The sequence below is a fragment of the Microcaecilia unicolor genome, chromosome 3 (assembly GCF_901765095.1).
Source record: "Microcaecilia unicolor chromosome 3, aMicUni1.1, whole genome shotgun sequence".
In the NCBI taxonomy this organism is placed as follows: domain Eukaryota; kingdom Metazoa; phylum Chordata; class Amphibia; order Gymnophiona; family Siphonopidae; genus Microcaecilia; species Microcaecilia unicolor.
The window spans coordinates 412050148-412077107 of record NC_044033.1 but is presented as its reverse complement, the minus strand read 5'-3'; the positions used below and the strand labels follow the sequence as shown (position 1 = coordinate 412077107).

Here is a 26960-nt window from a genome sequence, read left to right as displayed (position 1 = left end):
ACTACCTCTAGACCTCAGCAGCACTGCCCTGGTAAAACCTCAACTTGTTAAATCTTGGAAGTGAAGTAAGGTAAAGCCTGGCCAATAGCTGATGGGAGATCACTAGGGAAAACTGGGGTCTATGAGCTGTAGAAAGCATCAAGGATATAATTGCTTAACAGAAAAAGGTACTTAGTACTTTCTCCATATGCTCTGTGCCTAACATTAATATGCAATTCAAGTATAGCTAGTTATATACAACATAATATCAGCTGCAATGTGCAAGGACAAATCAAGGCCAGGTATACATATAAAGTAGCACATACAAGTTTATCTTGTTGGACAGACTGGATGGACCGTACAGGTCTTTATCTGCCATCATTTACTATGTTAATGTATTATGAATCCCCCCCCCCCAAATTGTTTTAGAAACAGAAGGCAACCCTTTCTGTTCTATTTCATTGCTCATTAGAGTTTACATTTGTGCCAAACAAGGCAAAACATAGTCATCAAAACACATGTAAGATTTAGACTAGCAGGTAATGGCTTTAATTTTAATTCATTTGATCATACCCAAAAGGTTTGGGTTGCATGTGTTGAGCGAGTTTTAGGTCAGAACCGTTCAGTTTCTCAGATAAAATCACTTGTTGCTGTGGAGTAGCCATGAATTGTCCAACTCAAGCTCAGATTTCCCTGCTCATTAAGTGATTGGAAAGTACAGTGGTAAGTGATGATGGCAGAAGCAAATGAAATGTAGCTCTCTAAATACAAGAAAGGATGAGTAAATGATGGCAGTAAAGCACCAGTGCATCACAATACTGCACCCATGTGGAAAGGAACATTTCTGTCAACTTTGCTGAATAGTCACAAGCACATAAAAATACCAAGGAACCTTGCATTCCCCCCATGTTCATTTGTTCAGCAGACAAAAATACATCTGCATACAAGCATTTTCCATTTTCATTACCTGTACATTAACTCCAGGTCAATGCTATTTCCATCACAGTTCATTTGTAAGCTGAAAAATAGAACAGAATTTGGATTGTCCCTTTTTTTCAAAATTAAATTGTATTTCTCGGTGCAGAGGTCAGGCTCCTTACATAAATATATCTTCAATTTATGGGTCTTCACACTGATTGATAATTTGCTGCTAGGAGGAAGCAATGAAATAAGTACCCCTCAACAATTACAGTTAATGAATACTGTATGAGATCTTGGCTTTTAGACTATGCATGTGTCTACCATTAACCTGTGTACATGCAGATTTTTACAATTACACTATTTTTATGTGTAAATGCTAGGGAACACATAGACCATATCGGCCTCAAAACTGAACACAATACTCCAAGTGGGGCCTCACCAATGACTTGTAGAGGGGAATCAGTACAACAAGGCGGTGGCCGTGGCCAGAAGGATGCTAGGCTGCATAGAGGGGGGGGGGGGGGTATAATCAGTAAAAGAAAGGATCACTTCCTTTCTTTTACTGTTTATACCCCCCCCCCCTTTATGCAGCCTAGCATCCTTCTGGCCACGGCCACCGCCTTGTCGTACTGTTTCATCACCTACAAATCCTAAAACACCATCACTCCAAGGACCCTCTCCTGAGTCAAGCTTACCAATCTCTCCCCTCCTATCTGGTGTATCTCTTTTGAATATCTGCATCCCAAGTGTATACACTCTGCATTTCTTGGCATTAAATTTTAACTGCCTTACCTTTGACCATTCTTCTAATATTTGAAGATCCCTTTCTCATTGTTTCTACTCCATCCAGGGTATCCACTCTATTGGCTATCTTCATGTCATCTGCAAAAAGACAAACTTTTCCCTCCAATCCTTCAGTAATGTCTCTCACGAATATATTAAACAGAATCGGCCCCAGCACCTACCCCTGAGGCACTCCAGTACTCACCCTCCTTTCCTCCAAGTTCACCACTTTGGATCCTAAGTTCAGCCCTCTCAGCTTATTCATGAGTCTTCTGTGAGGGACCGTATCAAAGGCTTTGCTGAAATCCAAGTAGATTACATCTAGTGCATGTCCTTCGTTCAGTTTAGTCACCCAGTTCAAGGAGTCAATAAGATTTGTTTGGCAGGATTTTCCTTTGGTAAAGCCATGTTGCCTTGGATCCTGTAACCCACTGGATTCTAGAAAGTCAACTATCCTTTTCTTAAGCAGCAACTCCATTATTTTTCCTTCCACCGACCTGAGGCTTATGGGCCTATAGCTTCCCACTTCTTTCTTGTCTCTGCTTTTGTGAAGAGCGGACACATCAATTCGTCTCCAATCCTGAGGAACTTCTCCCATCTCTAAAGTTCTATTAAATAAATCCTTAAAATTCTCCAAAGGGCAGAAAGGCTTTCATGTCTATCTGGAGATGCAACTTGCAAAAAATTTCCCATAAAGCAAGAAGTGCAGTACTGAATAGATTTCAGAGTGTTTCTTAAGTTGGTACTGTCATACTGGGGGTATTTTAGGGGTTGTCTGCTTGGTTAGGGGTGGATGGGGTGGGAATATTAGATATTACTCTATCAAAGATGACCTGGGGTCATAAGAGTCCAGATACCGGGCCATCTTAGTGTTTGTTTACATTGGAGGAGGGGGGAGGGTGATTTTGAACATGCATTGTTGTTTTGAACAGGGACTAGGGTAATGAGGGAGGAGGGTGGGGGAGTATTTTCACAAAACAAAAATGTGATCAAATGTTATCCAGCTCTTTGCTGTTCGTTGTCTTTGATTATTGTTCTGTATGTTTGATTGAAGATCTTGACTAGACTTGATATTTTGTTGTTAGATGTTGGATGTGCTTGATTCTGAATAAAAAACGTTTAAAATTAAATAAATACTTAAGAGGTCCTATCAGGACTTAGCTGAGCTTCCTCAATATCCTGGGATGTATCCCATCCAGCCCCACGGCTTTGACCACATTCAGATTCTCAAGTTGTTTATAAACGCTTTCTTCCGTGAACGGCACAATATTCACTCCATTCCCAGATACTCCCTTGGCAGACGACCGTGGTCCTTCTCCAGGATTTTCTTTTATGAACATCGAAAAAAGTATTTGTTTAGCACATTCATTTTATACCCATCACTCTTCACATAGCCATTCTGAGCCTTTCAGTCTACCAATTCCATTCCTATCTTTTCTTCTTTCCCCAATATATCTGAAAAAGGTCATCACCTCTCTTAACATCTTTAGCCAATTTTGCTTTCGCTAGCTGTATTTCCCTCTTCGCTTCTTTGAGTTTAATCCGATAATTTTTTCTGTGATCCTCTTGTTGCGTTTGTTTGTATTTCTTGAATGAAGCCTCTTTTGCCCTCATTTTTTCAGCCACTTGTTTGAAGAACCATATAGGCTTCCTGTTTCTCTTGTTTTTGTTTATTTGCCTTGCGTAAAGATCATTTGCCATATTTATAGCAGTTTTCAGCTTGGACCACTGCACTTCCATTTTACCAAAACCAGTACATCTAAAATCCAGTACTTTGAGTCTTGTAAGTCTACACTCCACTTTTGCTCTTATATATCAAATGTGGGTGCCCACCTATGTAATGATCACTATTACATTGGTGGGCACCCACACAGACATTGGAAACACTGCTTCCATTTGTGAGCACTAGATCCAGCGTCGACCCTTCTCTTGTAGGTTCTGTCACCATTTGTCTGAGCAAGCAAGGCACTTTGACAGGCATCCATGATCTCTCTACTTCTTTCCGATTCTGCCAACAGGATGTTCCAATCAGCATCAGGCAAGTTGAAGTCGCCTAACAAATAGCACCTCCCCTTTCATACCAAGCTTTTGAATTTCTTCTATCAAATCCTCATCCAGCTTCTCCATTTGTGCCTGAGGTCTGTAAATAACACCCATGTGGATACCGGTTCTATCTTCTCTTTCCAGGACCATCCATATAGCTTCTTCCTTTCCTCAGGTTCCCTAAATTTCAGCCACTCTGATATTGTTTTTAACATATAGCACCACTCTTTCACCTCTTCAGCCCTCCCTATCCGTCCTAAAAAAATTATAGCCCAGCATGGTCACATCCCATTCATGAGAATCATTGAACCATGTCTCTGTAATATCAACAATATCTAAGTTCTACTCAAACACCAGGGCTTGCAAATCTTGAACCTTTTTACTTAGACTACGAGCATTTGTGCTCATTGCTTTCCATGTGCTAAATGAGTTTGGATGGTTTTCTATATTTACAAGACCTTTCCTTCTGCAATCATGTGACTTTCCCTTATTTCCTTTTGTCACCCCACTCTCTAGTTTAAATGTCTAGAAACATACTGTCTGAATTTATCCCCAAGGATCCTTTTTCCTGTCACAGAAAGATGTAGCCCATCATTACAATACAGCCTGTTATTTTTCCACGTATTATTCCATCCTCCTGTGTGTCTAAAACCTTCTTCTTTACACCAATATTCGAGCCACTTATTGAATGCCTCTGTTTTACATAGTCTTTCCTCTCCCTTCCCACATGTAGAAATTACTTCAGAAAAAGCTGCAGTCCGAATCAAAGATTTCAGTCCCTCCCCAAGCTTCTGGAATGCTCCCTGTGCTCTAAACTTGTTATTGTTGGTCATACCTTTGATAGGAGGGGGCAGGGTAGGTAAAGGGTAAGCAACGCAGTACCCCTGTGGATCTTTACTGATATAGCTATAGCTATAATTGAAATGCCCTCCTCACTAGGGGTTGTTTCTATTTCAAGTCAGCCAGTATCTCTGGCGAGTTTTTCTAGTGCTTTTTTTGTGCCATACCTACTATCTTAAGCCTGGGGGTCACAATCGGGCCCCAGGCGTGGGTCTGGTAGGCCAACTACAATTTAGCTACACCACATGATTTGACTGCCTGGATCTCATTTTATATCAGTCTGGGATCCTAAGACCGATGGCTTTCTGCTCCTCTGTACCAGCAAACACATAGATCTTAAAAACTTTTCCGTTGGCTTTTGTACCACTTCTGAGGCACAAATAAGAGTCAGCCAGAGCTTTATAGGTGTGATTAACAGAGCAATGGTGCTTAATATTCTAGCCTTTACAATGAGCAAAAACATGCCTTTAGGCGCATAGTTCCTTAATTGACACCTGCTATACCAGTAGTTTTCTGAAATAAAGTGCATGTGTAGGTTTCTGAACTGGAAATAAAAAAGTGAGGACAAGTGTGGAGGAAATCCGAAGAACTTTATTGATAATCATGAAACGACCCAACATGGCTGTGTTTCGGCATCTAAGCCTGCACCAGGGGTCAAACAAATCTTTTTTGGTTGTTACTCGATTAAAAACCAGAGAAAAACTGGTTATGGACTTCCCTCAAATTCAGAAGTTTAAGAACTCAACTAGGATACGCCTTAACGGCAATACACAGAAGTGACGTCAATAGATGCCAAAACACGGCCGTGTTGGGTCGTTTCATGATTATCAATAAAGTTCTTTGGATTTCCTCCACACTTGTCCTCACTTTTTTGTTTTCATTGTCTTCAATTCACGCGAGGATTTTCCTCTCCGCTTTCTGTTTGTTGGTTTCTGAACTGGACCATGGGATGATGCTGTTACATCAAGTGGATTTTTTCACAAATGATTGAACCATTGCATATTTAGGAAAATACATGTGTATTTCCAGGGGCCTGATATGAATTTTACAAAAGGTGCCACCTGACTTTGATGTCCCTTTTCTGGCTAAGATGTTCTATGCAAAATTGGGCTTATTGTAGTAAGGTTTATAAATTTAGGCTGTGTTCTTCCAGTTCAAGACACTCTCATGCTATTGAGAACTAGTGTTAGGAGCAGAAAGTGAAGTGATGAAACACAAAATAGTATGCTTACTATGAGCTTGAGACTACTAACAAACTAAGGGCTCTGTTTACTAAGATGTGCTGTAGGCGCGCTAGCGTTTTTAGCACATGCTAACGCTAGAGCCACCCATATATTTCTATGGATGTCTCTAGTGTTAGTGCAAGCTAATTTTTAGGGCACACTAAAAACACTAGTGCACTTTAGCAAACAAGGCCCTAAAGATCTTAGGACTTGATTTTATAAAAGGACTAAGGGGATCATTTTCAAAGCACTTTTTAGAACATAAAACAGTGACATTCTTTCACCTCTTCAGCCCTCCCTATCCTTGTTAAAAAATTGTAGCCTGGTATGGTCACATCCCATTCATGAGAATCATTGAATCATCTAATATAATAAAACGCACCCTCAACGTTCTGAAGCCACGTTCTGTGAAGCCAGAAACTTGAAGCCCGAAGCCTCAGTTCTGTGAAGCCGGAAACTTGAAGCCGGAAGCCTGAAGCCTTGAAGCCATCTGACGTCACTCCCAGGCTGAGGCTGAAGGGTTCAGCCTGCCGTCTCTGCCCCGCCCTCGCGAGAAAACAAACAAATCCGGAAGCGAAACGTCAGGGAAGGAGGCGGCGCTCCCGACGTCTAGCCTTCCCTTCGCTGTGTTCCGCCTTCAAAACAAGGCGGAACACAGCGAAGGGAAAGCTAGACGTCGGGAGCGCCGCCTCCTTCCCTGACGCTTCGCTGCACGAACCGCCACGGAGGTAAAGTTAAAAAGAATAAAAAAAAAAAAACAGGATGCATGGATGCGAAGGGGGGGGGGGGAGAAGAGGGCGGGCCAGGCTGGGACATGGGAGAGAGCGTAGCATGGATGCGAAGGGGGGGGGGGGAACATGGAAGGGCGAGAGGGGACTTGCTGGAAAAGGATGAATGGAGGCGGCAGGGGACAGAGGAGCATGGATGGGCATGGATTGGGAGGGCAGGACTCAGGGAGAGAGGGAAATTGCTGGATAGGGAAAAATGGAGGGACCAGGTGACAGAGGAGCATGGATGGGCATGGATTGGAAGGGCAGGACTCAGGGAGAGGGGAATTGCTGGATAGGGATGAATGGAGGGGACAGATGGGCATGGATGGATATGGATTGCAGAGCAGGCCTCAGGCAGAGAGGGGAAATGCTGGATAGGGAAAAATGGAGGGGCCAGGTGACAGATGAGCATGGATGGGCATGGATTGGAAGGGCAGGACTCAGGGAGAGGGGAATTGCTGGATAGGGATGAATGGAGGGGACAGATGGGCATGGATGGATATGGATTGCAGAGCAGGCCTCAGGCAGAGAGGGGAAATGCTGGATAGGGAAAAATGGAGGGACCAGGTGACAGAGGAGCATGGATGGGCATGGATTGGAAGGGCAGGACTCAGGGAGAGGGGAATTGCTGGATAGGGATGAATGGAGGGGACAGATGGGCATGGATGGATATGGATTGCAGAGCAGGCCTCAGGCAGAGAGGGGAAATGCTGGATAGGGAAAAATGGAGGGGCCAGGTGACAGATGAGCATGGATGGGCATGGATTGGAAGGGCAGGACTCAGGGAGAGGGGAATTGCTGGATAGGGATGAATGGAGGGGACAGATGGGCATGGATGGATATGGATTGCAGAGCAGGCCTCAGGCAGAGAGGGGAAATGCAGGATAGGGATGAATGGAGGGGGCAGGTGACAGACAAACATGGATGGCCATGGATTGGGAGGGCAGGGCTCAGGGACAGAGGGGAATTGCTGGAAAAGGATGAATGGAGGGGGCAGGGGACAGATGGCCATGGATTGGGAGGGCACGGCTCACACTCTTTCTCTCATATACAATGTCTTTCTGACTCTCACTCTCACACACTCTGTCTCACACTGTATCACATTCACTCTCTATGTGCCACACAGTCACTCACACACTCGCTTGGTCTCATACACTCACTCAAACAGAGAATCTGTGTCTCACACACACTCTCTCTCGCCCACACACACACACTCTCACTCACACTGTGTCTCACATACACACTTGCACACACTCTCATTCTCACACACACACTCTCTCACAAACACACTCACACCCAGACTCACGCTCTCTCTCACACAATCACACTTTCACTCTGACTCACAAACAGACACTCTCACATACACTCTCCCAAACATACACACTCCGAGGAAAACCTTGCTAGCGCCCGTTTCATTTGTGTCAGAAACGGGCCTTTTTTACTAGTATCTCTATAATAGCAACAATATTCAAATTCTCCTAAAACATCAGGGCTTGCAAATCTTGAACCTTTTTGACTACTGGCAGCCTAACGCAGGTTCACCCCCAGTGGGCAGAATTTCTGGTGCTAGCGGAAATATTTTTTTAAAATTTCCGCAGGTGCTAATCTGACAGTATTCAGTTAGTGCCGCATGCTACCCAGTTACAGATGGATCAGCGCGGAAGCCCTTACTGCCACCTCAATGGGTGGTGGTAAGTGCTCCCCCCCCCCCCAACATGGCCACACAGTAAGTGAAATCTCACTGCATGGCTATTTCTTCTTTTGGCTTTTTTACCCGCTGTGGGCCTTAGCATGCAGCAAAAATGGCCCCTACCACTAGTGCAGGTCCCCTTTTACCACAGCTTGGTAAAAGGACTCCTAAAGCCCTTAGAAAGTCCACCCAACTTTTGTTTCTTTTGACCCAAAAAAGCTGGGGGCTGCACTTCTAATTGGCTATCAGACTGCATTTCCTTCATTAATGCCCAGACATGTTTGACCTTTGAGATTCATATCACAGCTTATAATGTCAGGACTATGGTGGTGTTCGTAGCACACTTGAGATCAGCCTCCACAGAGAAAATCTGTAGAGCTGTGACATGGACATGTTCATACTTTCACAGCCTACTACTGCTTAGAAAAGATTCCCGCCGTGACATGACTCTCTAGTGATTGGAATCCAATTCCATCATTCGCAGAGCTTGTTCAGCGCCCAGGCAGTCATATCACAGACACATGTGGTGAGTACTAATCACATCGGGATTGAATAAATCCCCAAAATTGTTTCTACTTCCCAATCTGAGATACACATATATGCAAAAACTCTCCTACTCACTTCAGATGGCAACTTCCAAGATGAAGAAATCAGAACTCTCATGTGTTCTCCGAGAGGTAAGAGGCCTAAACCGGAACCGAGCATGCCAGAAAAAAATGGCGCCAAAGACCTCTGACTTGCAGCTAGACCTTCTTATTAAAGAAATGTGCTTCTTTAAAACTATCATGACTGAACAAGTTGAAGCACCAAATGAGCTGAAAAGCTGACATACAAACTTGAGGTGAGAGAACAATCAGGGAAGAAGCAGAGTGAATTAAGAATAATGAAAACAACCTGAAACAGTCCCATGAAAGAGATGGAGGAAAAAGGGAACATAGGTTGGTGTATAGATGGCTGATGGAATGAGAAAGATGATAAAACAGGACAGAAATCTTGATGCTCTGCTGCTTTTCATGGAAACTAAAAGTAGATGGAGTTTCAACTGCTAAAAAGTTCTGGCATTTCAACCACCTCTGATAATGCTAAACTGTTCAATATGATGATTACACTTGCCATTCATAATATTGTCCTTCACGGGAAAAAGAATGGTGGAGCCAAGTTTGTTTATTTAGAAAGTAAGAAGAAATAATAGCCCATAAAAGAGGCTTTCTACCTGCATTTCAGAAAATATGGTCACCTCTAGACTCTTACTGCTCGTCTTCGTCATTCCTTGATCCTTTCCTTATCTTCTTCCTTATTAAGATATATACCTGATGTTGCCCCCCCCCCCCCATTTCTTTTCTCATGCATTACACAAATTATCCTGTAAAATGTTATGGTTCATTGTGCTATACTGCTATACAACTATTTCTCTTCATCAGCAGCGTTATTTTCATGGTTTTGTTTTCTTTATATTTGTTCACTGTTTGAAAATGCATAAATAAAAGCTTTAAAAAAAATGTGAAGGGTGTGCACAAGACGAGGAAGGAAAGAATAAGAGGGAAAAAGAATGAGAAGTAAAAGAAACAAACAAAAAAAAAAGGAAGACAACTGAAAACAAAACAAAATAATGAAAGGGGAGAACCAAACTTTTATCAGACAGAGGTTGACAATATTTTAGTATGAAAACAGAATATTTAAATAAAGAACATTTTTCACTAAAAGTCAACTTATAGAAATGTGAATAAATCTCAAGCTCTGCCATAAAATACATCCATGAAATGCTGCAGATAACTTGGATTCTTCTTTATAATTCACAGAAATCAACAGTCTCCAGTCTTCCAATAGTCTTTATTGTTGCATATCCAGATTCTAACAGATTATGTGATGTTGCTTGTAGAGGCAGCAGACATACTAATTCCAACATTTCGTCAGTCCTGCAGCCTGGCTTTCGGCTCTCTAATTATTATTTCCTGTTTGGTTTTGAATGTTAATGGAACAAACCCTTCACTGTCAGTTGTGAGGACAATCCAGGAAGAACCTACACATAAAAATTTACATGTTTTAATTTACTATATGAAATCAACTGACAATTTACAGTTGTCAAAATGAAAAAGAAATTACATCATGTAGAGGCCCTTTAACTAAGCTGTGCTAAAAAGTGGAATGCAGTATCTGTAGTGTGGGGCTTTTCTGTGCACTTAGGCCACTTTTAGCGTGGCTGTAAAATGGCCACATTTTCCATTTCTTCAGTTGAGGCTCCTGTGCTAACCAATTAGCGCTGGGCGTGCCTACTCTCCACCCCCAAAAATACTCCCAGTGCAAAAATATTTTCTATTTTTTTTAGTGTATGGGTAGCGCACGCCAAACACAAAACTACCTGAGAGCGCCCTGCGGTAGTGGATTTTAACCTGCAGTAAGCAAGCGTTAGTGTTTACCGCAGCTCAGAAATACGAAAGCACCAGTCTGCCATGCAATTTATTCTGTCACAGGTAGATTACAGCAATCACCATCATACTGAGAATAATTTATCATCCCACACAAATTACAATGTCTATGTAATACCATCATAGAGAAAAGAAGAAAATGCAGCATGAGATGTGTGAAAGAGCAACATCTAAAATTGCTCCTCCAATGACCATCCTTGCACTTGTCCAATTTTTCTGCTTTATTTTGATCTTGTCTTTATTTCCTAAAATCAAGTTTGGCATCATTTCAGGAACAGTTCTTCCTGCCTGACCACTGTTCATAATGGAATTAATCTGACATAATTTTGAGTGCACTGCTCTCAACCAAACTAAGGGTCATTGCTAGATAGTTTTAATTTAATCTAGTCCTGGTTTTCATATCTATCCAAATGTATTTCATAGGATAAACAATATCAGATTATATTGGGATAAGAGCTAAAAGCCATCTCATGCACTTTACCATATTTCAGAGTTTTGCAAACTATTTCTTTTCTCAGCATGCAGGTTTGGTCATCCACTAAAAGAATTTTAAACTTTTCTATCTTAAATCGCTGCAACATAAACACAGGGCCCCAGAGGCATGTTAGCATTTTTAGCGCACACTAAATGTGTGGGTGCCTACAATATTAGTAAACAGGGCCCTTGTGTCACTAGTGGTCAGCCTCTCTGTCTCTCTCTTCTCTCGCTCCTTGTGCCTGACATTACTACAATACCTCCTGTAGCTCTCAGTACTGCTTTTTATATTCAACGTTTTTTTATAGAGGTCAATACAGAAGAAACACGTCCACAGTAGAATTGCATATAGACTCAAATAACAAGAAGTACATAGTGTGGGTAAGCTATTACATTCCTTCAACTTTCTTTTTTTAAGCAGTTTATCCCCACCTCGCACCTTTATTCTATGTATAACATTAAACAAAGACCCTCATCAATTCCCAACTACAATGAACTTATTTAGGGAACTTTAATCCTTCCTTCGACTCCTACTACATAAAGCCTCTGTCCCTTTGTGTTATATTCTGTGTGTTTAACTAGAAACAGTCTAACTGGAAAGCTTCTCAATAGCAAACAACATACTCTTGCATAGACTTTGAAAACAGATCCTAAGCATCCCAACATAACAACAACTACCTCCAAAAAACCATTATACCTCCGAGTCCTCATGTCCTTCCCTATACCTCCTATCCCCCCAACCCGCGCCACAAATCCCTCCTCGCACTAACCCTACCCAAGAACAGTGGTTCCACATGTGTAGGCCTGACCTTTGCCCTTCTAGTCCGACCTACCCTCAAGTAATATATTCTCTATCCCCTAATCCCCAACCTCCTAACCCATCCCTTTAATGCCTGGTCCCCCCACCCAGCCACCCTCAACGACCCATCGAGAATCTGTTCAAAATTTGACTCCGAGCTGCAGGAGAAACTCTAGTCAAATAAGCCCCCCAGATCGCCAGAAACCTCTGCTGCCTCTTCGGAGATAAGTGGGCAACCTCTGACTCCCATATCATGAGTTGATGTAATTTATTCCTCCAATACCATACAGAGGGGAGATGATCCTGAATCCAATGGTTAAGAATACATTTCTTTCCCAGAATACAAGCTTTGCCTAAAAATAGCTTATCACCCAACTTTCCCGACCCCCACCAGCCTAATGTACAGAAAATCGCTTTTTCAAACGTGAGGAACACCCTACGTCCAAATACCAAACAGAAGAATCCCGCTATAGCTGACCAAAATGCTCTTATGTATCTACACTGCCACAATCCATGATATAAAGAAGCCCCTTTGTTCCACATTTCTGACATTGTCTCGCATCCACTACCCCCGCATGGCTAACCTGCTGAGAGGAGAAGCATGCTCGATGTAGTGTACGAAACTGGCACTCTTGCAGTTCTGCGCTATGCACCATTCGTGGGTCCCCTTTGAGAGTTGCCAACAATAGCTTTGCCTCAATTGACCTACCCACATCCCGCTCCCACCGGTCAGCCACCATTTGTAAGCTTGTCGTTGACGAACGATTTCCTAATTCTTTACAAAACCAAGATACCGAAACCTGACCCTGTTGTCGTGTACTGGAATCTCGTGAGCCCTTGGGTCCAGCTGGAGTGCTGAGGTGAAGGTAGACACCAGCCCCCAGCGGACAGCCAAACAACCCCTAGTCTTCACCTGTGGCAACCGCCGTTCCCCGGGAGTTGAGCCCCAAGGTACTGGCGGCCAACAGGACTTCCGGAACCACGGGGTTGGCGGACTGCAGGTGGCGTGGAGGCGGAGATTGATGTGGACACCCAGCCGCGAGTAGTTGGAATACCAGCAGAAGTCAGGGCAGACAGCAAGCAAGAGTATTCAGGATACTACTACTACTATTTAATACTTCTAAAGCGCTACTAGGGTTACGCAGCGCTGTACAGTTTAACAAAGAAGGACAGTCCCTGCTCAAAGGAGCTTACAATCTAATGGACAAAATGTGCAGTAATCAAATAGGGGCAGTCTAGATTTCCTGAATAGAGGTATAAGATACCAGCAGAAGTCAGGGCAGGCGGCAAGTGAAGAGTAGTCAGGATACCAGCAGAGGTCAAGGCAGGCGGCAGGCGAAGAGTAGTCAGGATACCAGCAGAAGTCAGGGCAGGCAGCAAGCAGACAGTAGTCAGGATACCAGCAGAAGTCTGGGCAGGCAGCGAGCAGAGAGTAGTCAGGATACCAGCAGAAGTCTAGACCAGGTAGCAGCCACTACTCAGGAAACTGAATAGAAGCCGAAGCAAGGAAGGCCTGGTGGCAGGGCTTTAAATAGTGCAGGAATTAGGCTCAAGCATGTGCAGCTGTCACAAGATGGCTGCCCCCATCAGAGGAGACGCCCTACGCCCAAATATGGCCTTCCTTCCTGAAGCTGCCCAACTCCAAGATGGCTGCCACAACCTAAGACACCCAGCTCTAAGATGGCTGCCCTATCCTGGAGATGCCCACATCCAAGATGGCAACCCTATCCTCAGATGCCCATATCCTGAATAGTCAGGGGACATAACACCTGTGCATCCCCCTCCAGGAACTCCCGCAGCTGCTGGCCGAAACCTGCCGACAGGCTGCTGGCTGGTAAGGCCCTCATGTAATGCGATAGCTGAAGATAGGCCAGAACCACCGCAGGACCCCTCTCCTCCAGAGGAAAAAGTTCTTGGGCAGATTTCAGGATCCCATCCTCCCTAACTACGTCTTCTAGCAATAGCACCCCTTTCGCTTTCAAGTTTCGCAGAATCCGGCTCTCGCTACCTGGCAAGAACTCTGCGTTTCCCCCCAATGGCAAAAATACACTACTAGTGGGCTCCTGCCTCCACAAGGTAAGTATTGAACGCCAAAGAGACCACAATGGCCTCAACAGTATGCTCCCCCGAGCCTCCCTGGGCAGGCGCCCACGAGGGGTATAGAGCAGATAATTCAAATGCCAGGGGTGGAAGTATGCTCTAAGTCCACATCTGTGTATGTGTTAGTACCCAAGAGCCAGTCTCGCAGGTGCCTCAATAGACAAGCCTGGTTGTATCTACCCATATTTGGGATACCCAATCCTCCTTGAGTCTGCGGACTCACTAAGAATCTCCACTGCAGTTTGGGCTCCCCCCCCCCCCCAAGCAAAATTTCAACAGTATTTTCCGTAAGGATTCCAAATCCCGACGCAAAATGCGAATAGGGAGAGACAGTAGCACATACAGCCACCTGGGGAAGATTATCATGCGATAAAGCTGAATCCTGCCCATGAGGGTCAGGGAAGAGTCGTCCAAAGAGCCGGCCTCTGCCTAGTGTCCTCCAGTAATTTGGTAATATTAAGGTCGTATAGATGCTTGGGATTCATTGAAAGCTGTATACCCAAATATCTGAACAAGTCTTGGGCCCATCTCAATAGGAAGGTGTTACCCCAGAGTCACCTAACCTTCTCTGAACTGGCCTGTGCCTCTGACTTGGCTAGGTTAATCTTGAAGCCAGAGAAGTCACCATATTCCTCCAAGCTTTCCATTAGGTTGGGTAATGAGAACTCCGGATCCGAAATAAGCAGTAAAAGATCATCTGCAAATGCTGCTGATTTGAAAGTCTGCTCTCCAATCCCCTAATCCCTGCGTTACCTTGTATCTCCCTAAGTAACGGGTCCAAAGACAACACAAACAACAACGGGGACAAGGGGCATGCCTGCCTGGTTCCCCTAGTGATTGGGAACCAGTCAGAGAAAATCCCATTTGCAAATACTTGCGCCCTTGGATCCCTATACAATATTTGGACAGCTTGCTCAAAAAAACCACTGATACCATATGCTCTCAGCACATCAAAGAGATATCCCCACTCCACCCGATCGAAAGACTTTTCGGCATCAGAACTGATCAATAGAGCGGGGCTATCCTCCGAAAGCACCCTTTCCAGCACAGCCAAAATTCGCCTCATGTTCTTCACCACCATTCTCCCACAGGTGAACCCTACCTGCGGCTCCAGGATCAGCGATGGCAACCCCTCGCCAGCCTATTTGCCAGAATCTTGGCCATATATTTAGTTTCCGTGTTCAACAAGGATATAGGACGGTATGAATCCGCCTGATCAAGCGGCTTACCCGGCTTAGGAATGACAATAATATGGGCTGTGTTTATATGTCTGGGAAACAGTCCTTTCTGTATGGAGTCATTGAACACTTCCACCAGTATTGGCCCCACTTCAATATGTAAAAGCTTATAAAACTCATTACGCCACCCATCAGGCCCTGGCGCCTTTCCCAAAGGACTCTGATCAATCATCCATTCACCTCCTCCACCGTAATAGGTACATTAAGCTCTACCAAATTCTGAGCCGTCACCTATGGTAGATCCAGGCTTGACAAATAAACCTCCCCCTCCAGAGGCACTGACATCTGCGGCCCATAGAGAAGACCAAAAAACTCCTTCAAAACTGCATTAATCTTATCATCACTATACGCCAGGCTTCTTGCAGCATCTCGCAATGCGGCTATCTTGCCTGACCACAAATTCCCATGGACCAACCTGGCCAAGAGTGTACCACTTTTGTTTGCGAATATATACTGCTCGCCTATGCAATAGCTCGTTTAATGCCTGTTGGCCCTCCAATAACAATTTCCTTACGCCTACGGAGTGACTTCTCCCATATTGCTGACGAAGAGAGGTTACCCGTCTCTCCATGCGCAACACCTCATGGTGCCAGGCCTTCCACTGAAAACTAACATATGGTATCACCTCTCCCCGGAGAACTGCCTTCGCCGCCTCCCAAAAGAGAACCGAGCCCCCCCCCCCCCCCCCCCCCATGTTCCGTATTGCTGGTCTTGTATTCCTGCCATTTAGATTCTAGGAAGGACTGGAAGCGAGCATCCTTGTACAAAAAAGTGGGAAACCTCCAAAAGCCTCCCCGAGGGGTATCATCTCTGGCCTGCAGGCACAACTCCACCCAGGCATGATCTGAGATCATTATAGGCCCCAACGTTACCGTCTCTACATACGACAAACAATCCCTTGAGAGTAACACATAGTCTATTCTGGACATTGTGGCATATGCTCGCGATAAGTGTATATAGTCTTTTTCCAAGGGATGAAGTGTCCTCCATATATCTAGCAAGTCTAGGGCCGAGCATAACATCGAAATTCCCCCCTGGGATCTGGTTAAGTCTCTCCCTCTTGGCTGTGATTGATCTAATAGGTCATCCGCCACTTCATTAAGGTCCCCTCCCAGTAGGATCGGCACCGCACCCATATCGTGTATTTTACGAATTAGCTGCCCACAGAATGCCTTCTCAAAGGTGTTCAGAGCATAGATATTACATAGTAGCCAAGGCTGCCTTTCCAACACCACCGATGCCAAAACAAAATGCCCCACAGGGTCAGCATACACCTGTTTTGTCTCCAATTGTAGCCCCTTTCGGATCAGGATCACCACCCCTCCTCGCCTCCCCACTGCCGGAGCTCCGAAGATCTCCCCCACCCACCACCTTTTTAACTTGCATGCTCTAAAGCCGATAGGTGAGTCTCCTGCAAGAAAGCAACAGAGGCCCCTCGATCATAGAATTTTTTGTCTTTTGATAAATTTTTGGTCTTTTGATCGGAGAGTGGATTCCCCCCACATTCCAAGAGAGTATTTTCATATTAGCCCATATTCTATGTAATGGGCCCAAGTGGTAAAGGCTTGTTCCGGGTCCCAATCTCAGCATATGTAATCCACCAAAGGAGCGCCCCAGCCAATGCCCCCCCCCCCCCCCCCGATAGGCCTGTAATCTGCCAAATATAAACTCCTGCCTCCACCGGTCTCCGCGCGGGTCACCAGGCACCACTCCCCCCACTCTCCCTCCCCCTACTCCCCCTATCCCCAACATGACCCTCCCGCCCCTTATACCCCCTTCCCTTACCCCAACACTCACCACTTCAATACGTGAAGCCCCCCCCAGTAAAAGGGTCCAGAGTAACCGCCATCCTATGAAAGATGTTGTCCTTGTCCTTCCTCCCCCCTCCAGACACTCATTAAATGTCCCTGTAAATGTGCTTCAGGCATCCTCTTGCTGATACCAAAAAGAAAGAAAAAAAAATTTCTCCACTTCCTCCCATTCATTCTCGCACCACCAGGCTGAAGGCAATTACGCAGCTCACCAAACCCCCGGGAGCCCACAAGCCTCCAGGGATAGAATGTGTAAACATCCTCCTCCATGCCCACCAGCCTGGCAGCTGCTTTTCTGGAAGGATCTCAACAACAGTACTCTCAATAAACATATACTGCCCCTCATTGTCTGGACTATCACAGTCAATCAAACATATGATCCAGCAGTCCCGCGTAAATATTATAGAGAAGAAAATTTTTTTTTTTATTGTTATGCTGCCGGGCAAGTCTTCCATGGCTTCGCCTATGGGTGAAACACACTACTCCACATGCTCTTGCCCACTCGTTGATGACAGAGTCAAATCAGGCTTAACCAGAGAATAATTCCAAACTGCGCACTAAGCCACATATGATCCAATCGAAAAAACTGTAGGTCCACGCTCTTAAACAGACAAACTTGCCCATTGTCCACGATTTTAAGTTTAGCTGGGTAAATGAGGCTGAAACGAATTTTCATACCAAACAGCTTGGAGAACAGTGGGGCAAATGCTCTGCGAGCACCTGATACCTTAGCGGAATAGTCCTGGAAATACAACACTCGTGTGACCTGATACTCCATCTACGTTCTCGCTCTCAGGGCCTGCAATATCGCCACCTTATGCACATAGTGTAACACTTTAAAGATTACTACTCGGGGCCTAGTATCCCCTTCTTTTCGTTGCCCCATTCTAGGAGCTCTCTCCACCCGAAGGGGACCATCCTGGTCCTTCAGCTGCAGCACTTGTGGAAGCCATGATTCCAAAAATGTGCGGAGGTCTCTTTCAGGGAGGGTTTCTGGTAGCCCGACCAAGCGCAGATTATTGCAGCGAGACCTATTCTCTAGGTCGTCTACTTTCATTTAGAGCTCTGAAATGCGCATTATGAGCTACAGTTGCTCCGCCAATACCTGCTGCATGGTGTCCTCGATGTTCCCCACCCTCTGCTGGACCGTCTGTAACTCCAAAGTCGTATAACGTTCTTCCATGCCATCCAGCTTATCTAAAATTAACTGCAGCTTCCTACCAAGTGTTTGTTCCACAGCCGCTGTCACTTCGGCTGTGATTTCTGCTGTCCATACTGAGCTTGGCGACGGCGAAGGCGGTATGCCTGCGTCCGCCATCTTTGTCTCCTGCATTCGGCTTTTCTCTTTAACCTCTCTCCTCGCACTTTTAGTTGTCATCTGTGCCTCGTAGTTGGCCCCAGAGCACTCGTGTCGGTCTCCGACTCACTCGACAGCTTTGCTTTGTCAAATCCCGGGGGGGGGGGGGGGGGGGGGGGGGGGGGAGAAGGCTTTATAATGCAGATTATAGCAGTCACTCAGGAGCGGTGAACCCTCGCGTCCTCACTCCTCCATGACCCAACCGGAAGTCCCAGTACTGCTTTTTAAATGTAAATATTTTTTTTATAAAAGCATCAGAAAACAATCGAAATATCAGAAGGACCTAAACCAGCACGTACAGATATTTATTAAGGTTTTGAATTTGACAATATCCCCTTTAATTCTGTCAGTGATACCAGTTTGCTCACTGAATGTCAACAATTAAAGCCCAAACTAAAATTACAGAAAACTTCTTCTGGACTGTTGTATGTTGCTTTGATATCCCAAGATTTCAGTGAATGAACACAGAGGATCTCTAATTAGAAAATGAATGGTATAAAAAAACAAACTTAAATGGCCGCATGTGAGTTTGGATGTCAAGTGGCGTTTAGATGGCAGCTCTGGCTGTGAAGAACTAAGGCTGGTGCTGGGAAAGCTCATACAGTCTGGGTCCCGCATACGGCAATCTAGTTTAGGATGGGCTGGAGAGGGCTTCCACAGAAACTCCAGTAATTTGGAATGTGAGGACAGTGCCAAGCAGATTTTAAGGGCTGTATCCTGCAAATGACAAGACGGATTTGGATAGGCTGAAGTGGATTTCCCAGAAATGTCAAAGATATATTTGAGGTTTATTAGTGGTATAATAGGACATAAATTGAAATATTAGTCCCTAAAGTGTGGAGATTTAAAGATAATTGGGTAATTATTGTAAATTTACCCCTGAAATTTTGTGTAAGAAATGCCAAAGAGAGACAATGGTCAAATATTTTATATCACATTCATTGCTGGTTTAATCATGACTTGATCCACGATCCACTATCAACTGAAACGCCTGCGGACTTAGGGACCATTCCCCCAGATCGAGGTGTGACGGCTGAGAAAATTCACCTGGACTTTCTCCACTTCTGCTACATGAGAGGCCAAGAGAGCAGTCAGATGACACTCCGCCCAGGCCATGGGCTTCACAGATTCCTGCTGTAACTGGCGATTTCTCATCCCCCCACGCAGCCACCAGAAGAGACTAATGCGTTCCTGGGCCCGTAGAGGCAACCTCACCAGAAGAGAGTCTGTTTGAGGAGACCATCTGGGCAGGACGGAATTGTCATGGAACCCGGGTTGGTGAGCCCTTGGGCTGCAGCAGGCAAGTCCTCTGGGGAGGCGCAGAGCAGGGGCGAACCAGGCACTGAATACAAACAGGATACCAGACATGGCAAATAGACAGAGCACACTCAAGACAAGCAACAAGCACCACCAGAAAAGGGAGATAGACCACTCAGGTGGGACTCACGGCCGATCCGGAACTACTCGTACAGAGTCCAAGCATATGTGCCTCATGGCCGAACTGGAACCGAATCACACCAGAGGGAAGGGAAAAGAAACAGAACGGAATCTCTTGAGCAAGTACTACTCAAGCAGTGCACACACACACTGCACTAAACAGAGCCACAAACAAGGGGTCAAAAGACCCTACACACAGGCACCAAGAAACTGAAGGGGAAAAGACTACTACTACTTATCATTTCTATAGCGCTACTAGACGTACACAGCGCTGTACACTTGAACATGAAGAGACAGTCCCTGTTCGACAGAGCTTACAATCTAATTAGGACAGACAAACAGGACAAACAAGAGATAAGGGAATATTAAAGTGAGAATGATAAAATAAGGGTTCTGAAGACTGTCAGAGATGGAGTTTGATGTACAGGCTCAGGAAGTCTATTCCAGGCATATGGTGCAGCAAGATAAAAGGAACGGAGTCTGGAGTTAGCAGTGGAGGAGAAGGGTGCAGATAAGAGAGATTTACCCAGTGAACGGAGTTCCCGGGGAGGAATGTAGGGAAAGTGGAGAGGTACTGAGGAGCTGCAGAGTGAATGCACTTATAGGTCAACAAGAGGAGTTTGAACTGTATGCGGAAACGGATAGGAAGCCAGGAACCTCACTTAGACTCAAATGGTAGAAACCACAAGTAAAAGAGAAGAAAACCACACAGGAAGGCAGCACAGGACTGGGCTTAGAACCCTAGCTATAAATGAATAGTCCTAACTAAGTCAAACAGACATCACTCAGAGAGATAGCACAAGCACAAACAGAACCAAACAGAGAGAACACTCAGGGCTGTGCTAGATCCACAGTTATAAACGAATAATCCTAACCAAGTCAAACAGAAATCACACAGGAAAAACTCAAGACAAGGCCACACAGAGGAACACTCACGACTATGCCATACAGAACTCAAGGATAAGGAAAGCCACTCAAAGGAATACTCAAGGGTGTGCCACTAGGCACTCAAGGGAAAAGGAAGCCACTCATAGGAATACACTAGGCTGTGCCACACAGCACTCAAGGGAAAAGGGAAGCCACTCATAGGAATACACTAGGCTGTGCCACACAGCACTCAAGGGAAAAGGGAAGCCACTCATAGGAATACACTAGGCTGTGCCACACAGCACTCAAGGGAAAAGGGAAGCCACTCATAGGAATACACTAGGCTGTGCCACACAGCACTCAAGGGAAAAGGGAAGCCACTCATAGGAATACACTAGGCTGTGCCACACAGCACTCAAGGGAAAAGGGAAGCCACTCATAGGAATACACTAGGCTGTGCCACACAGCACTCAAGGGAAAAGGGAAGCCACTCATAGGAATACACTAGGCTGTGCCACACAGCACTCAAGGGAAAAGGGAAGCCACTCATAGGAATACACTAGGCTGTGCCACACAGCACTCAAGGGAAAAGGGAAGCCACTCATAGGAATACACTAGGCTGTGCCACACAGCACTCAAGGGAAAAGGGAAGCCACTCATAGGAATACACTAGGCTGTGCCACACAGCACTCAAGGGAAAAGGGAAGCCACTCATAGGAATACACCAGGCTGTGCCACACAGCACTCAAGGGAAAAGGGAAGCCACTCATAAGAATACACAAGGCTGGCCATGCAGCACTCAAGGGTAAAGGGAAGTCACTTATAGGAATACACAAGGCTGTGCCACAGAGACAAATAACAGAGGGATCTTCGTATCCCCCAAACTGAGGATTAATCTATCCAATTCATCTCCCAAACAAGAAGGAAACCTTAAAAGGAAACTTACTCAACTTACTTGGAGGCCGCAAACCCCAAGGCCATAGACTTAGAAGAGGCTCTCAATAAATCATACAAGGCATCTGCCAGGAAGGCAGACCTCATCTTAATTTTGGCTATCTTAGCATCTATGAAAGACAAATCATCTGAAGCCCTGTCCCTTTCAGCCCAGCGGAAGCAAGCCCTAGACACCAAGGAGGCACAGATGGCCACCTGCATCGCCAAATAAAAGATGTCAAAACTGCTCGAGAGCTTCCAACCTATGATTCTGGACATCCCAAAGGGCCGTGCCACCATCAGCAGGGACTGTATTACACTTAGTGACAGCTAAGACCACCGCATCAACCACGGGGACATTAAGAAGGGACCTGTCTGCATCCAGAACCAGGTAAAGGTGAACTATAGATCTGGCTGGCTGAAAAAGAGAATCCGGCACATCCCACTGAGCCTGAATTATGTCTCGAATGTCTTGATGCATTGGAAAAGTTTTCCCAGAACATCTAATGCCCCTGACCAGCAGATCCATCTTATGAACCTCAGGAACCAAAGGCCACTCATCCTCAAAATGTAGGGTGGAGGCCACCAAAGAAATAAGTTCCTGAAGATCCTCCTTACGGAAGATCCTGACCACCAAAGGATCTTCTACCGGGGCAAGGAGTCTGCCCCTGCCTCAGAAGAGGCCGGGTCCTCCAGCTGCCAGTCCTCCAGACCTTCAACCTCCTACATGGAAGGCATATCTAAATCTGGGTCCAAAGTCAGGTCCTCCTCCAGGTCCCAGGATCCCCTGGCCCTCTTAGCAGGGGCTGTCTGGACAAATTACCACCCCAAAGGAGTAGCCCCAGCGCCCAACTTCTTTAACAAAAAGGCCTGGTACATCTGAAGGACAAATTCAGGGGGAAACCCTCCCTCCTGAGGTCCCAAAGAATGTGGTAATAATACTACTGAACTCTCTGCCACCTGGGGTAAGAAGGGAGCAACCCAGTCTTCAGCGTCCCCAGGAGCCAAAACGGTGGGTTTTCACGCCAAGAGAGAAGAACTGGCCCACAGCTGGAGCCGATGGTGCCAATGGAGCCATGGCCGCTAGAGGGGCCAAAGAAGTATCAGCTGTGGGGTCGACAGCAGTGCAATACTTGCAAACTCCGTTCGCACCTATCCCGTCGCTGACAGACACTGCACCTCCTGAGTTTCTCAGCCATAGCGTGGCTCGAGCGCGTTTTTTTCCCAAACAAGACCCTGCACCACTGCGGTAATCGAAGGAAGAATTCAAGTGTCTCTACCCAGAGCGATGACAGAGCTGCCCTGCTCATTCGTGCTGAGGGGAAATTATATATTTTTTTAATTCAAAAAGTGGCTGCCTCTCCCAAAGCGCCAACACCTTTCTGCCAAAAGGGTTCAGCTCTTCCCTACATACAAAACAGCAAATGCTAGTGGGAGAAAACAGGAGGAAGGAGGGGGAGGGACCCGGGAACCCCTGAGTTTAACACCCCCGAGGCTCAAGAAGGTCCCTGGTGTACAGAATAGTGTTTTTATTTATTTACTAGTAAAACATGCCCGTTTCTTACGGCAATGAAACGGACGCTAGCACGGTTTCCTTCCGGACCTCCCCCCCCCTCCGTACTCACTCCTTCGGCGTTCGTCCGCCATCGTTGCTGACCTTGCACGCCACTTTCAATCTGCTGTCATTGCTCCGCCCTCGACGTTATCACTTTTGACGCGAGGGCAGGGCCCCAACACAGTGTTTTCGGTGGCTTCACCACCACGAAGCCTTCGAACCGGAAGGAAGTGCCCGGAGGACCTGACAGGGACGTTAGTGTCCTCAGAACGTTGAGGGTGAGTTTTATTATATAGGATTTTTCAACTCTAAAGAAAACAGAGAAAAATAGAGAGAGACTAAAGGGCTCACCTCCTTCCACCTGCTGGAGACTGAGAATACTGAATCTAGGGTCACATGGCCAGGGCTCTTATTGGCTCTCTAGAGTCAGAAGTTCTCAGTCTCCACCTGCTGGAAGAAGTGCATAACCCATCAGTCCAATCCTGGGCCAGTCCGGAGGGACGCTAAGGAATATTAATCAACACAAAAGAACACAATACATAATAAAAATAAAGACACTAAAAATGCCAACCTACAATGAGTATCATTAAAATATAAAACAAGACATCTTTCTAGATATAGTAATGCTTAATTATGTATCTGCTTGATTTTAACACATTGTAAATAATAATAAAAAAGTTGAATATGGGAAGTACAAAAGTTTAGGCCAGGGTTGTCCAACCTTGGTCCTCGAGGGCCACAATCCAGTCGGGTTTTCAGTATTTCCCCAATGAATATGCACGAGATCTATTTGAATGCGCTGCCTCTAGTGTATGCAAAGGGATCTCATGCATATTCATTGAGGAAATACTGAAAACCTGGCCTGGCGAGGGCTGAGGTTGGACACCTCTGGTTTAGACACTCTTCCAGGAGTAATTACTACTTTTTTAAGTTGTTAGCAACTCATTAGGCCTTCAATTAGTCAAGTGACGACAATTCGATAGTTACTGTGTGAAACTGTTTTATTTACATTCAACAACCTTGTGCTTCTTTAAGCAGCTGTGTGTGCATTTGAAAATGAAGATATTTCATTCCTACAAAGCAGAAGGCTGCTATTAAAACAAAAAAAAGTGCTTCCAGTAAAAATTTCAACAGTCAGAAACATTAAGAAATGGAAGTTACATGGAACCATTAAGTCAAGACAGGATTTGGAAGACCAAGAAAAAACACTGATACAACTGGTCAAAACCTGTCAGATATATAAAACAGAGCTCAAAGATCACCGCAAAAACTTGCTGAAAGGTTTATCTGACATTGGAGTAATTGTCCAGATACAGCATTGTTTACACAACAGTGATCTGCATGGGAGAGATGAAGATGTAAACCTTTTTTATGACCTCATTACAGAAGTGACTCCCCACCCCCTCAAATATTCAAAACCATTTAACCAGCCAGGAACGGCACCTGGCTGGTTAAATAGTATGTAGCTGGCTAAGCGCTAATATTCAGTGCAACATAGCTAGCTATCTTGGCTGAATATTAGTGCTTAGATGGTCAGTGCTGATATTCAGCGGCTGGCCGGCTATGTTTGGCGGCCAATATGGCCATGTTAATAGGTGGAATATCTTTGGCCAGTTTGAACTTGATCATTTTTGGAACCACGTGGTTTGAAGTGAGGTAAAAAAATCCAAAAGAAAGTATAAAAAGCAGGCTACAGAAAACATTTGGAAGTCTCTATAGCTCCTAAAAAAAAGTGTCATAAATACCTAGAAGAGTGTCCAAATTTTTGCACTTACCAAATTCATTGCTTTTTGTCTGACTTCAAATAAAGAGACATTATACATTAAAATTTGTGTAAACATGCTGTGTAACTTCATATCATATAGAGATTCTGTCAACTTATGTTTACTAATGGATTCATTGAAACATATGGCTTGATGAGCAGTGCATATCAATCTTTTTGTGGCCTTGACACTATGATTGCAGCCCAATAAAACTGAATGACCCCTTGAGGTACAGAATAATGATGCACCTATAAACAGCCCATCAAGGTTGCAGCCCCAAACATGGGTTTTTTGAACATGTGGTGTCCTGACCCACATTTTATTTATTTGTTACATTTGTATCCCACATTTTCCCACTTACTTGTAGGCTCAATGTGGCTTACATAATCCGGAGAGGCGTTAGCAGACTCCGGTGTTAACAAATACAAGGTGATGTTGTGGTAAGAGAGAGTTCATGTGGCACAGTCAAATTAGGGAATCGAACAGTGGCAGAGTTGTGTTATGTCCATTGCGTAATACGGTTATGTTGCATTTAGGTTGGGTCGGTAGGGTAAGCTTTTTGGGAAATTCTGGTCTAAACATTTGTATACAACTGCACATTAGATTAATTGCACACTTTTAAACTTCAATCTTTATTTTTAGCTTTACTCTAACAAAAGTCCTGAATTTACCATGCTGCATTTCCACCATCCGGATCCTGAAAAGCTCTTGCACAACATTCAGGCGAAGTTTACCATGGCAGAGGAGAACAGATCTCTTGTCTTCAAATACAGTAATTCCTGAAAATGGCGTCTTCTGTTAAAGTGAAGGACATTACTGTTAAATTCTGAAAAAGCAATGACTTCTACACACTGCAAAACTAGAACCCCCCCCCCCCCACACACACACACAAAAAAAACCAACTGCAGATAGAAGGCCAAGTGTTAATAAGTTAAAGAAGAAAAAAAATATCCACAATGGTCCTCTAGAAGGCACAGCAGGGCCCTACTTCTGTATTAGGGGACAATACTCATAACTCCGGCGATGTACTGAATAGCGTCGGAAGAGCGACAGCAAACAACTTCCTAATGCTCAACTCTAATGACATGCAAATATAGGCGCACTGTTAGCGTTGAGCATTAGGAAGTTTTTGGAAGTTAAGGGTGAGGATGGTGCCTGGGGCATCCACACAAGAACTGCACTGTAAGCAAGCTCTTGTGCTCATGCCCAGTCCAGGGAGCAGAAACGTCGGGGGGAGGGGAGGGGGAAGGAGGAGGAAGAGCTGTAGGTTGCAGTTTGCCACCGATGCCTGCTCTGGGAAGACAGGGAGCCGGGCCAATCTGCCACCTTTCTTCTTTTTTTATAATTCATGTAAGCCACATTGTGCCTGCATTTGTGGGAAAATGTGGGGTAGAAATGAACCATAAATAAATAAATAAATTAGCTGGAATTTCCCACTTGCTAGCTGAGATTTGTCCTGCCAGGAGCAGAAACACATGAACCAAAATCCTCCTAACCCAGATCCAGGCTGAGCGCCCTCCAACCATCTGTCCTCTCGGATGGGGTGATAATCTTAGGAAGTTTGACCTTTCAAAATGTGAGAAGAAGTTGCAGCACCTTTCAGCCTATTCCCCTAGCACTCTCTCCTCATGAATCCTCCAAGTTGATTCTAGGTTTTCTGCAGTAAGGGCACCCTTCTTCGGGGCACTCTTCTCCGAGCATAGCAGGGAATAGAAGATGGCCTATTTTAAATCTCATTTAAATGCTATTTGCGCTGATGTGGAGCGAACTTGTAATTCCCCATGTTAAGGGCCTCTGAAAATTGTGCATTGGCAAGTGTGGGCGCTAGTCCAGCACTAATGGGCTCTAGTGCCCGCATTTGCTTCTGAGCATCGGGGTTTTGGAAGAGGGAAGTCTCCTAAAAGGACAGCATCATCCTGGTGAAGTAGAAAGTAATCCTGCAGCCAGGACC

At 45.1% G+C, this 26960-nt stretch overlaps 1 protein-coding gene across 2 annotated transcripts in view; it reads right to left on the bottom strand.

Annotated features, from left to right (window-relative positions):
- Positions 1 to 923: 923 nt before the first annotated feature.
- The window catches only part of WDCP (WD repeat and coiled coil containing), a 47478-nt gene continuing 21441 nt past the window's right edge, over positions 924 to 26960 (bottom strand). The window contains exons 2-3 of one of the 2 annotated variants that reach the window (XM_030198801.1): positions 25681 to 25804; positions 924 to 997 (exon numbers count right to left, since the gene is read on the bottom strand). In XM_030198801.1, the coding sequence (XP_030054661.1) occupies positions 987 to 997; positions 25681 to 25804 (135 nt within the window). In that variant the 3' untranslated portion in view covers positions 924 to 986. Of the gene's footprint in view, positions 998 to 10065; positions 10270 to 25680; positions 25805 to 26960 lie in introns of those variants that run through there. The other variant, XM_030198800.1, reaches the window with a different exon arrangement.